The 12,965-nt window shown below is 37.2% G+C and overlaps 1 protein-coding gene across 1 annotated transcript in view; it reads right to left on the reverse strand.

The window, feature by feature from the left end:
• The window catches only part of PLCZ1 (phospholipase C, zeta 1), a 107,305-nt gene that overhangs the window by 37,161 nt on the left and 57,179 nt on the right, over positions 1-12,965 (reverse strand). The window contains exons 6-7 of the mRNA XM_006888485.1: positions 8,226-8,456; positions 7,066-7,222 (exon numbers count right to left, since the gene is read on the reverse strand). Of these exons, the coding sequence (XP_006888547.1) occupies positions 7,066-7,222; positions 8,226-8,456 (388 nt within the window). The remainder of the gene's footprint in view (positions 1-7,065; positions 7,223-8,225; positions 8,457-12,965) is intronic.

A 12,965-nucleotide genomic window follows, 5' to 3' on the forward strand; every position in this document is an offset into this window, starting at 1 on the left:
TGGATTCAAATTGCCCACAGTTGGGCTTGAGCTTGCAGCACAATTCCCTACTCACTAGAGGACAAGTGATGGGAAAAACACTTACTGTTTTATGTTAGTAGGTGTCATTAAGCCAACTGTGACTAATAATTATAAACATATTTAAACTTTGTCCTATCCTTTGTCATCTTCACAATCAACCATTCTCAGCCATGTTAAACCCCTTATTGCAGTCACTGTGTCAATCCATCTCATTGAGATTTTTCCTCTCTTTAGCTAATTCTCTACTTTTCTCAGCATGATTCTCCCCCCTAGGGGTTAGTCCCTCCTGACAACAGGCACAAGTAAATGAGCCTCTTAGGAGTAACTCTGTTTGCATGTCCTCTAAGGGAGTTTTGTTTGTTCTTTTATTAATCCAAAGGATATTTAATACTTCCAACCAACCTGACAATCCAAAAGCATCAATAGACAATGTTGTTGTTGTTCTTGGGTGTCATCCAAGACTATGACTATGACTCGTAGCAACCGTATGAAGCAAATCAATCTTGCCATATCCTGTGCTATTCTCATCATCTCCAATATATTTGAGCCCATTTTTGCAGTCTCTGCGTCAGTCTACCTCTCTGAAGGTCTTCCTCTCTTTTGTGGATCCTGTACCTTTTCTAACATGATGTCCCAAGTATGTAAGTGCAAGCTTTGATATCCTCGCCTATAAGGAGTGCCTTAGTTGTACTTCCTCCAAGACACACTTGTCTTTTTTACTATCCATGGAATATTAAATACTCTTTTTCATACACATCGATTCTTCTTCTGTCATCCTTACTGTCCAACTTTCAAAAGCATAGCAAGTGATTTAAAAGACTACGGCTTGAATCAGGTGCTTCTTAATACTTTAGAGAGATCTTGACAACAGATTTTCCCAATATAACACATCTTTGGGTTTCTTAACTCCTTGTAACAACGGTGTTGATTCAAGATGAAATTGTTAATTTAATTTTTTTTCTCCATCTATTACTATATTGCTTTTTTATCTAGTGATGAGAATTTTTTCTTGATATTGAGATGTAATACATGTAAAAGACTATGTTTTCTTTGATCTTCAAGTCCTCCTCACTTTCAGCAAGAAAGATGTCATCTTCATAATCCAGATTCCTAATGAGTCTTCCTCCAATCCTCATCCACACTCATTTTCATAAAGCCCAGTTTCTCAAGTGAATGCTCAGCATAGAGATTGAACTATATAAGTCCTTTACTTTCTGACTAAAATACTACAGAATCATTGCCATTCTCACTCTAAATACTATTCTTTGGTAACCACTGTTGTTGTTATGTGCCATCTTGTCATTTGCGACTCATTGCAGCCCTGTGTATATGAGCCCTAAACCCTGTTCTATCCTGTGCCAACAACATTGTCTCTGACATACCTACTCCCACTATCTCAATGACTGAATCAATCCATCTCATCAAGGATCTTCCTCTCCTGCACTGTCCTTGGACTCTCCCAAACATAATGTCCCTCTCCAAAGACTGGTTCCTCCTTGCAACATGCCTAAAGTATGTCAGATGAAGCTTCAGTATCCTTGACTCCAAGGAGCATCTCGGCTTCACTCTCTCTAGGACAAACCTTTTTGTTCTTGTAGCAGTCCATGGTATATACAACACTCTTCTCCAGCACCACAGCTCAAAGGCATCAATTCTCTATCATCCCTAATCATCATCCAGCTCTCTGATATATAGCATGCAATTGCGAAGACTATAGCCCAGATAAGGAGCACCTTAGTCTCCAGACTGACACTGTTGCTCTTCAGTACTCTGGAGAGGTCCCTGAAAGCTGACTTTCCCAATGAAATTTTTCTCTTGATTTCCTGGCTGCTAGTACTCATTACCATGTAAAAGTTACAATTAAGTCTATTAACATGTTCAAAAATTCCATTCTATTCTAGCTAGTAGTTCATTTGTGGTAGATTTTAAGGGCTAAATTACGACAATTGGTCTCTATTCTCCTAAAGTGAGGAAGGAGGAAAGTCAATAATAAGAGGAAGAAATTGGAAGTGTTGTTAAATGCCTCCATGAACAACTGTCCCCTTTTCTAGGAGTCCAGGCGAGCTTATATGGTCCTCAATTACCATTGTTCAATATTTGAACCACAGATTCTATAGAACATTCCTGATCAGAAGGAGAAAAATACAGAACGTATTTCCAAATGCTCATGGATTCCCAATCTTTTGGAAATATCGAAGCTGGATGAATTCCCAAAACTGTTGTACTATATAAACTTTAAATCATAAATGAAAAGTATTCCCTACAGGCTTCTTAAATCAATAGTTTAACTTAATTATGAAAGATGGTCAGCATTAAAATATGCCTATGACCACAGAGGTTTGATGTTTTACCATAACCAAACACCATAAGGAAATTAGACACTAGCCTTGGGAGGAAGTTTAAGACTATAATCTCAGGGGCTTTGGAAGTCATTGGCATATAGAAACTTTGGAATCTACAAAGAGTCTTCTACATTCTAACTTGGTGCGTAATGACTTGTTGTTGTTGAGTGCTATCAAGTCATGACGACTCATAGCGACCCTATGAATGAAAGGCCTGAACACATGTATAAATTTCGTCACTTCTCCAAGTTCATAGAGTTTCTGGGGTAAGCTGTTTTGGAAGTATATGCCACTCCTGCTTCCAAGCCTGTTTTATTAATATGGGAGCACCAACAAACACTGTTCACCATGGGTAACTGTTATCACATTTGACACATTGGTGTCATAGTGTTTAACATCACAGCAACTTCGAGTTACATCAAATTGACAGACCAGTGCTATACTACCTAGTAGAATGTTTGACTGAAAACAAACTCAGTTTGGGGCTGGTTATGACCCTAATGTGAAGAAGCATTTGGTTGCCAGTTTGGGGCTATTTTAAAGTTTGGGAAGATGAGTGGAGCAGCTGGTTTCTACAAAGTTGTGTTTTCTGTTTTGGTTGCCATTTAGTTGTGTTTCCTGGTTTTGGTTGATGTCTGTTGCTCACAATTGGGTATGAGATGGTTGGATTTGTCCTCATATTTTAAAAAGGAAATTAGGTGTGAGTAATTACTAGGATGTTAAAAGCTTTCAACTGCTCATCTAGGGTGCAACTATTGGTCTCTCCTCATTCAGAGCAAAGAGAAGTGAAGAAAGCCAAAGTCTATTAGTCGAATGAATTAATGAACCACATGAATCTCAGGTTTTACAACCCAGATACCAGAAGAACTCCCTGATGCCCAACTATCCTTCCTGGTCACTCTGAAAAGGATCAAGATAGAAGACCCCTGGTAGAGTGGAATAAAAATATGAAGCAAAACTCAGAGGCATATAAAGAACAGAGTTATTAGTCTAGTGGAATTGCTGAGACTAAGTAAGACTGTTAATCATCCTTTAAGCACAGAACGAGAATCATTCCTATGACTCAATAAATAGTTAAACCATTGTTGTTGATGGTGGTGGTGGTGGCAGTGGTAGGTGCCATTGAGTCAAGTATAACTCATATTGACCTTATGAACAAAAGATATGAACCCTGTTCTATCCTGTGCCATCTTCACACTTTGTGGCAGTCACAACATCAATCCACTTGGTTTTGAGGTTCTTTCTCTCCTTTGCTGACCCTCCACCCTTCCCAGCATCAATGGCCTCTCCTAGCAACATACCCAAAGTATTTGAGGTGAAGCTTCATCACTCCTGCCTCCAAGGAGTACTCCAGTTAGACCCTCTCTAAGACATATCTGCCCATCCATAGGATGTTCAGTGCTCATCTCTATCACAACAGCTTAAAGGCATCAATAATTTACATTATACAGATGATACAACCTTGCTTGCTGAAAATGAGGAGGGCTTGAAGCACTTGTTGCAGATGATCATACAATTCAGCCTTTGGCATGGATTGCATCTCAATGTCCAGAAATGAAAAAATTCTTATCAGTAGACCAATAGGCAACATCGTGATGAATGGAGACAAGATTGAAACTGTTAACAGCGTGATCTTGCTTGAACCCACAATTAACACACTTGATAAGTTCAACCATAGACAGTCTAAAAAGTGATCAACAGAGAATGAAGCTATCCTTAGAAAAATCAATAAGACAAATTTAAAATTTGTCCAGGGATAAAGCCTAGAAGTCAGGTAGAGACAAGAAATAAGGGTGAATGGAAATGGGAAACTCCAAGAAGAAGTAGAAAAAATAATGCTCCAATGTGAGGGCAGCCATGAAACACAATGTCCTAAAGCATAACTCATCTGAATTGTTGAATATAAAACTGATTTACTGTTTTAACTTTCACTTAAGTCATATTAAAAAGAATTTCATTTTTAATAAAATAAATAAAAATATGTGCACTCTTTGAGAGAAAGTTTATTTGGAAATCATCCATATACAAATGCACCATATTGTCCAAGGTATGCTGTCTTTTTCAGGCTGAAATTAGACATTTATGCCCAAGTAAAGAACTTACTCTTTTGGATCTTAATTTTTATTAGATGATGGTTTAGTGGTAAGGAATTGCACAAACAATGCAAAGGTAAATTTTTCAAATCCATCAGTTCTTCTGTGGGAGAAAGATGGGTAATCAACTCCCACACAATTTACTGCCTCTGAAAACCCACTGGAGGGTCACCTGTGGGTTGGTTCTGACTCACAGGTACACAACAACAATGTAATAAGGGATCGCTGGTGCTCAAGTGATAATGAGCTATGCTGCCAACCCTGAGTCATGGAAGTTTGTATCCACCAGATTCTCCACAAAAGAAAGATGGACAATAACCCCTTGTGAAATTTACTGCCTCTGAAAACCTGCTGGAGGGCAGCTATGAGTCAGTTCCAATGTGACTTTCACAATAACAACAAAAATGTAACAACCATGAATGATCTTTAAGAAGTCCCAACAATGTGTGATTTTCCTTATATGTTATTGAATCTTTATAAAGGAAGTATGTCCTGTTACTACAAATAGTTTCATTAGAAAAATGAGAAAAACAGGTCAGAAATAAAATCATATATAAATTTATTATTCAGTAATAATCATTGTTGTATCTTTACTTCTACTTTTTCTGAATTTACTATGAGAGTAAAAGTAAGAGTTAGAGACTGAATACTATCAAACATGGTTGCACATCTGTACATTGTGCAAAGACGTACATTCAGGAAAACCATCTGGTGCTCTAGCCTAGATGGCATTCCTCCCTGTCTTTCACCTTGGACATAAAGCCTCTAAGTCTGATGAAGGTACTCTGATGGTGTAGTCCGTAGTAAAAGTAGAGCTGTGAACCAAATGGTTACTTGTCTCTGGAGCTTCAAATTCACTAGCAGCTGTACAGGAGAAAGTTGGACAGTCTTCTCCCATTGTGATTAGCCTCAGCAACTCGATGGAGGATGAGAACCTATTCCAAAGCAGTTAAGTGAATGAGTGCACTCTATTGAAAGGAGTCTTGTGATTCAATCATCACTCACTCAACTCCTTGCTGAGAGATTGGGAAGAGAAAGGCTTGTCAGTGTGTTTCCAGAAAAATTTAAAAACCATGTCAATTCTAACTGTAGATTCTAGCTGTTGATTCTAACTAATAGAGGCCCTCTGGAATAAACTGAGTCATCCCATCAAGTCTCCAAAGAAAGTCTCCAAAGCTACCATGTATACAAAACAGATTGTCATATCTTCCTCTTTCAGAATCTCTGACTTATCAGCTAGAATCTCTGACATTTCAGTCTAGTATCTCTGCATCATTAAAGCCCCTTAGAAAGCCATGTGTAGCAATTCCACTCTGTCATATAGGGTTGCTAAGAGTTTAGATCATCTCTATGGTACACAACAATGGAACTAATGAGTTCTGCCTATTGGGATGTGAGCTAACCCCATAAAGTCCACTATTTCCTTGTTATGGTTGTTATGTGTCATCAAATCAACTGCAATTCATAATGACCTTATGAACAATATCTCTGAACACTACCCTATCCTGAGCCAATCTCACTATCTCCAACACACCTATTCCCATTACCCCAGTTACTGTGTTAATCCATCTAATCTAGGGTCTTCCTCTCTTGCGAAGATCCTCTACCTTTCCAAGCATGTCTTTTTCCAAGAACTGGTCTCTGCTACCAACATGACCAAAGAATGTAAGCCAGAGCTCCACACTCCTTTCCTCCAATGAGCAATCTGGTTTCACCTTCTGCAGGACAGACGTGTTTGCTCTCTTGGCAGTCCATAGTATGTTCAGTACTCTTCTTCAGCACTTCAATTCAAAGGCATCGGTTCTTTTGTCATTCTTTAGTAATTTTCCAGTTCTTTGATGCATATCTAATGATTGTGAAGACTGACATAGTCTCTAGACTGTCATTGTTCCTCTTCAGCTCTCTGGAGATGTTCCAGACAGCAGATTATCCCAATACAATTCTTTTGATTTCCTGATTGCTGGTGACAAGGAAGTTAATTGTGGATCTGAGCAAGATGAAATTGTAAACAGTCTCAATCATTTATGATGGTTCTGCCAATTGGCCCAGTGATGAAAATCTTTGTTTTCTTGGCTTTGAGCTTCAATCTATGTTGAAGACTGCAGTCCTTGACCTTCTGCAGAAAACTTTAGGTCCTCCTCAGTTTCAGAAAGGCTGTGGTCTCATCCTTGTGCTACCTACTATGTACTGTAAACCAGCAAAAAAGCTAGAAGTTTGTGTCCATATAGAAGCTTCTCAGAAAAATTCTTGGCTACTAGCTTCCGAAAAATCAGTGATTAAAAACCTAGAGACCACACACAGTTCTATCATGGTATACACCGTGTTATTATGTGTCAGAATTAATTTAACAGTTACTAGTTGGGTTTACTGGGGCTTTGTCTGCTCTTTGAAGCTTTGTTATTCACTGCTCTCCCCTATCAATCAACCACAGCCCAAGAATAAGCTACATATTCTGCATCCCCAGGTAAAATGGCATAGTTCTGAGCATGTGACTTTTAAAAATTCTATTAAATATGTTAAAATTTATAAGTATCAGTGACCAATATTGTCACGTTAGCAATGACAATAACTGTTCAAATATTTAATTTATATGAATCAAAAGAGTGTACCTCTCAGCTTTAAAAATTTCCGGGCTTTTTTCTCTCCAATAGAGGTAGATTCATTAAATCGTTGGTGCAATCTTGAATATTCAAAGCTTTTGAACTTCATAGCTTTAGTATAAATGACAAGGTCTGATAGGGCCAGAGATAATTTCAGCTTTCTTTTCTAAAAAATACAGTGAGTTTAAGTAATTTCATAAAATATAGTGATTTCATGTTTTGGCACTAGTTATTTTAAACATTCTTTTCCAATAAAGAAACCAGACTTTTAATGTAATGATTCTTTTCACAAGTTTATCTCTTTACAAAATGTTTTAATCAACTTACAGTTGTTACCTTTTTTTGGTCTAGTCTTTGATGTTAATATGAGATACTCTAACTCTAAAACCCAAAGTAGTATATTAAGATTTAAGAATGACAATTATTTCTTCTCTCTCAAAGACGTCAGTTTGTCCTAATGAATTAGGTAAGTTTATAAATTTTAATCATAAGGAAATATATTTCCAGGGGTTTTTTTTGTTTTCTGGTTTGTTGTTTTGTTTTTTTGTAAAGACACTATATTTTCCCTCTAGATATCTTTTGTATTGTGTACATTGCCTAGCGTATATGTGTTATCGTGTACACAGGCAGAAACAACCCATAGCTGACCCTCCAGCAAGTTCTCAGAGGCACTTAAACTCATGAGATTACTTATCCTTCTTCCATGGAGCAACTGGTGGATTTCAACTGCATGCTTTCAGGATTGCAGGGCAGCTCCTTCTTACTAGGCCACCAGAGCTAAGAGAGCATATTAAATATTTGTCTGTGGTAAAAATCTGTACTGCCCTCCGAAGGCACATCATCTGCTCTGCTGGAGAAGATGGACCATCTCCTTAGAGATTAACTGCCTCTGAAGATCTGTCAGAGGGTTAGCTATGAGTCAGTTCCAACTCAACATTACTCAACAACAAGAACAATAACAAAGAAGAAAAAGGTTTTCCAAACCTTAGATAGAAAAACAGATAGCAACTTTTGAGATACCTTCTGCCAGGTTTATTTTTTCCAAATAAATTTTAAATAATTAAAGCTGTTTACAGAGGGGAATACTTTTCCTTTCCATTTTTGAAAAAAATCCCAAGAATAAGGAGAAAATTGGAATTTTCGTCCCTTATAAGATTTCCACCTCTCACCTTCTTTTTGGGAATGAGTACGTCCTTTGATCCTGTTTTGTATTTTTCCTCTTGTTCCTCTGAGTTGTCTTTTACTAAACTAGTCTGGGATGTTCCGTCATCCTCATCTTCTACCTCTGACTCATCTTCAGATTCCTCTACTTGGTCATACTTAGTAGAATGTTTCTTTTCATGGGTATCTTTTAACATGTCTATTTTCTTGTTTTTAACCAATATTTTGAATTTTAATGCCTAAAGAGATAATTTTAGAAAAGAGATACAATTACACATTTTTACATGTTGGTAAATTTACATAATAACAAACACAAAAAGAATTTCACATTTTTCATTAGACTTTCCATTATCTTACACCTTCACAAGGAACAGCTTTTCTCATCTTTTTTAGATAATTTATGCCCTATTAGAAGTCTTCTATGTTGTTGTACTGGGGGAAAAATCACTAAAATTTAGGCCAACTATTACCGAGACTTTTTGGAATTTCATTTCTTTAACATTCTAAAATTTCCACAGGATGTAATTTAAGTACTTGAAAGGCAAGTGTGTTAAAATTCTCACCACATTGTTAGAGTTAGAATTTTACAAGATCTGCTAATTTCATGTCATCAGCCTTTTACTTAACATTAAAAAAAATATTAAATTAATAATTTAACAACAAAAAGACAATTCAGTTCAAGATGCACTAAGGAAATAAACAGTTCATCATGAAAGAAAATATTTAAGCACTCAATGAAGACAATGAAAAGACATTCTTTGCTGTTGGTCAGTCTCATTGCCATTAAGTCAGAAGCCACTGTAGCTGACTCTCAAGCAAGTTTCTAGAGGCTGTAAATCAACTACGAGGTTATTACCCATTTCTCTCCCAGGGAGCAGATGGTAGATTTGAACTACAAGTCTTTAACTTGACAGCACAACTCCCTGGTGACTTGACCACCAGAACCCCCATTAGAAAAGTGCAAGTCAACTCATTTTTAAGATATTATATAACTTGTAATTAGGTAATATATCACTTCTACTAAAATACCAATAATTTTAAATAGGAAAAAAATTAGTGAGAATGTGAAAAGTTTGGAATCCTATCCACTATGAAAAATGTGGTAATTACTCAAAATTCAAAAAATAGGATTGCCATATGACACAGATATGAATAGAAATATTTACTTCAATTTTCGTTGCATCATCGTTTATAATAATAACAATATATTGAAAAACAACCATTAGCATACAAATGAATAAACAAAATGTGGTACCTGCGTGCAATGAAATGCTTTCCTTTATAAAGAAAAGATTAGTTTCTGAGTCATAAATGAATTAATTTGGAGGACATTATATTGAACGATACAAGTAAATCACAAAAGAACAAATATTATGTGATCACATTTTTATGGAAAGGCAAGAAGAGGTAAAAATGCTGTTCCCTGATGGTTACTAAAGGTGTGAGGAGGGGAGAGAGGGCAACATTTCCTAGATGTTGTTACTATTATGTGCCATCGAGTCAAATACAACTCATAGTGAACCTGTGCATTATAGATCATAACCTTGTCCTATCCTGTGCCATCCTTAAAATTTCGGATATGCATGAGCCGATTGCTACTATCACTGTGTCAACTCATCTGGTCTGGGGTCTTCCTTTCTTTCTTCACCTCCCCACTTTTACAAGAACGATATCTCTTTTCAAGGACTGATTTCTCCTGAAAACATGCACGAAGTATGTGAGACCAAGTGTCACCATCCTTGCCTCTGAAGAGAACCCTGATTGCACCTCTCAGATAGATTTATTTGTTCTTTCGGCAGTCAATGGGATATTCAGTCATCTTCTCCAACACCATAATTAAAAAATGTTGGTTCTTTTTTATAATTCTTATTCATTGACATTGAAAGAACCATGACTTGGATAAGGTGAACGTTAGTTTTTAAATTGGCATTGTTGCTCCCTAGCACTTGGAGAGTGCCTTGACAGCTTATTTTCCCAATGGAAAATATTTTAATTTTGTATTGCAGCTAACATAGGTATTGATTATAAACCCAAGTGAAATTAAATTCTTAACAACTTAAATCTCTTCTCCATCTATCATGATGTTGTTTCTTGACCTAGTGCTGAGGATTTTTGTTTCCATTTTTTTCTCTTTTATTTCTTGTAAAATATTTTCTTTTTAATTTTATACTAGTTTATCTACAAAGTTTGTATATATTGCCCCTCAAATCAGATCCTCTCCACCCCCCTCCACCCATATAACCATATGATCCCATGATTACTCCCCCACCCATTCCCACCTCTCTGTTCCTCCTCTTCTCCCCCTTAGATCCTCACACACAATTTTCTTGTGATCTATTTCTACAATAATGTTCATATACAGTATTTGTTCTTAGGGTCAGGGTTAGTTCACTTGGCATAATGGTCTTCAGTCTCTTTCAAGTTAGGTAATGATTTACAAAACATTGCTCCTGTGTGCTGCATAGTATTCCATCGTGTGAATGTATCATGATTTCTCAATCCATTCAGTTGTGGTTGGACATATGGACTGTTTCCATGTCTTTGCGATGGTGAGTACCGCTGTTAAGAACATTAGCGTGCAAGGCTCTGTTTGTGCTTTAGTTCTCATTTTCTCAGGGTATATTCCAACCAGGGGAATGGCTGGGTCATACAGAATTTCTATGTTCAGCTTTCTGAGAAAACACCAAACTGCCTTCCAGAGTGGTTATACCATTTGACAATCCCACCAACAGTGCATAAGAGTTTCTATCTCACCACATCCTGTCCAACATTTATTACTGGCTGGATTTTTGCTATCTTGATGTTGAGATTTAACCCAGAAAGCAGTATTATGTCATGACTTTTTGTTTATGGTGATGGAAAACATTGACACTGTATGTGAGTGACATTTGCACAGGTTGACTAATGTTGTCAGTGCTAGTCAATAGTACACAAGAAGTTGGCACATGTTGGAATCAACTTTATGGTAGTACTTATTTTATTGTTGTTTGATTTTTAAATTTTATTTTATATATTTTCCAATAATAACAACACATAAAGATTATCTAAAACGCATCTATTGATCTTCATTTGTCTGAAGCAGAAGAGATAGATATAAAACCAGACAAGAAACTAGGATAAGACTAATTGTAACCATTAATCACTTTCTCCTCTACTCTGATACTTAAAAAAAAAAATTAGTGGTTACTACTACATATTCTCTTCCAGAGCACAATATATTTTTTTAATGATAAAAGGGGGAAATGTTAGCAATAGTTTATATTCTTTAGGAATCCAGACTTATTGAACCAGTGTCTAAGACTATTATACTGATGCATTCTATAACCCTTATAGAGAATTTGTCCTCTGAAGTAATTTTTTAACTAAATAGAAGATTGCCTCAAAAGCAAAGAAATTAATCTTTTGATACTAAGTTCTTTAGAAATAATCATGCATATTAGACTGGGTTAGGTAAAAAAGCTTAATGAGCAGTGAGACTAAGTGGAAGCAAAACAATGAAAATAATGAGAATATTGGCACAATATGGGAAATGTAACTAATATCATTGAATACTATGTGTAGAAATGTTGAGTAGGAGCAGGATTTGCTATGTATACTTTTACCAATTAGTTTACCAATACGCTATTTTAAATGAGATTTTGTTATTATGTACCATTGAGTCAGAAGCATCCATAGCTGACCCTTCAGTGGATATTCAGAGACAGTTAATCACAAAGGAGGAAATTGCTCATCTTTCTCCTGCAGGGCATCCAATAGAATTATCCAATCCATGTGTCTTTGGGATTGCAACACAGCTTCTTGCAATAATGTCTGTTTTAGTTTTTGTCATCTAGTTTATATTAAATTTGAACTAAATATTTCTCACTCACTCACTCACTCACTCACTCTCACTCACTCACTGCCTTGGTGTCAATTTTGAGTCATAGCAGCCCTCTGTCAGGTATCCAAGGCTGTAAAATCACATTGGGGGAGACTGAATATCTTTCATCGTTTGAGTTGCTCATGGATTCCAAACACCAGACACAAAGTCTTTGGGTTGGAAGCGCAACTGGTTGTAGTCTGCGCCATCAGAGATCCCTGATATTTGTAGATGACTTGCCATCAGTTTCAAACGTATTACGCACAACTTCTCTCTATTGTTGTTATTATGTGCCATCAAGTTGTCTGCGACTCATAGGGACCCAATGCACAGCAGCAGAAGCCTGCTCTGTTCTGAGCCGATCTCACTGATTCTGAAACATCTACCTCCATGACTCCAGTCACTGTATCAATCCTTCTCATCCCAGGTCTTTCTCTCCTGCACTGTCCTCCCACCCTTTTGAGCATGATCTCTTTGTTTAAGGAATAGTCTCTCCTGGCCTTGTGACCAACATATATGAGATGTTGTTGTTATGTGCCGTCGAGTCGCTTGCAACTCATAGCGACCCTATGTACAACAGCCCCAAACTCTGCTCTGCCCTGTGCCAATTGCACTGTCTCTGACACTCCCATCCCAATTACCCCAGTCACTGAATCAATCCACCTCATAGAGGACCTTCCCCTCCTGCACTGTCCCTCCACTCAACCAAACATGATGTCCCTCTCCAAGGACTGGTCCCTCCTTACAACATGTCCAACGTATGTTAGAAGGAGCCTCAGAATCCTTGCCTCCAAGTACCCACAGGCTTAACCCTCTCCAAGATGAATCTGTTTGTTTTCCTAGCAGTCCATGGTACCCTCAATACTCTTCTTCAGCACCACAGCTCAAA

This window comes from Elephantulus edwardii, unplaced genomic scaffold, assembly GCF_000299155.1.
Source record: "Elephantulus edwardii isolate Elephantulus edwardi_28Jun2011 unplaced genomic scaffold, EleEdw1.0 scaffold00067, whole genome shotgun sequence".
Classification (NCBI taxonomy): domain Eukaryota; kingdom Metazoa; phylum Chordata; class Mammalia; order Macroscelidea; family Macroscelididae; genus Elephantulus; species Elephantulus edwardii.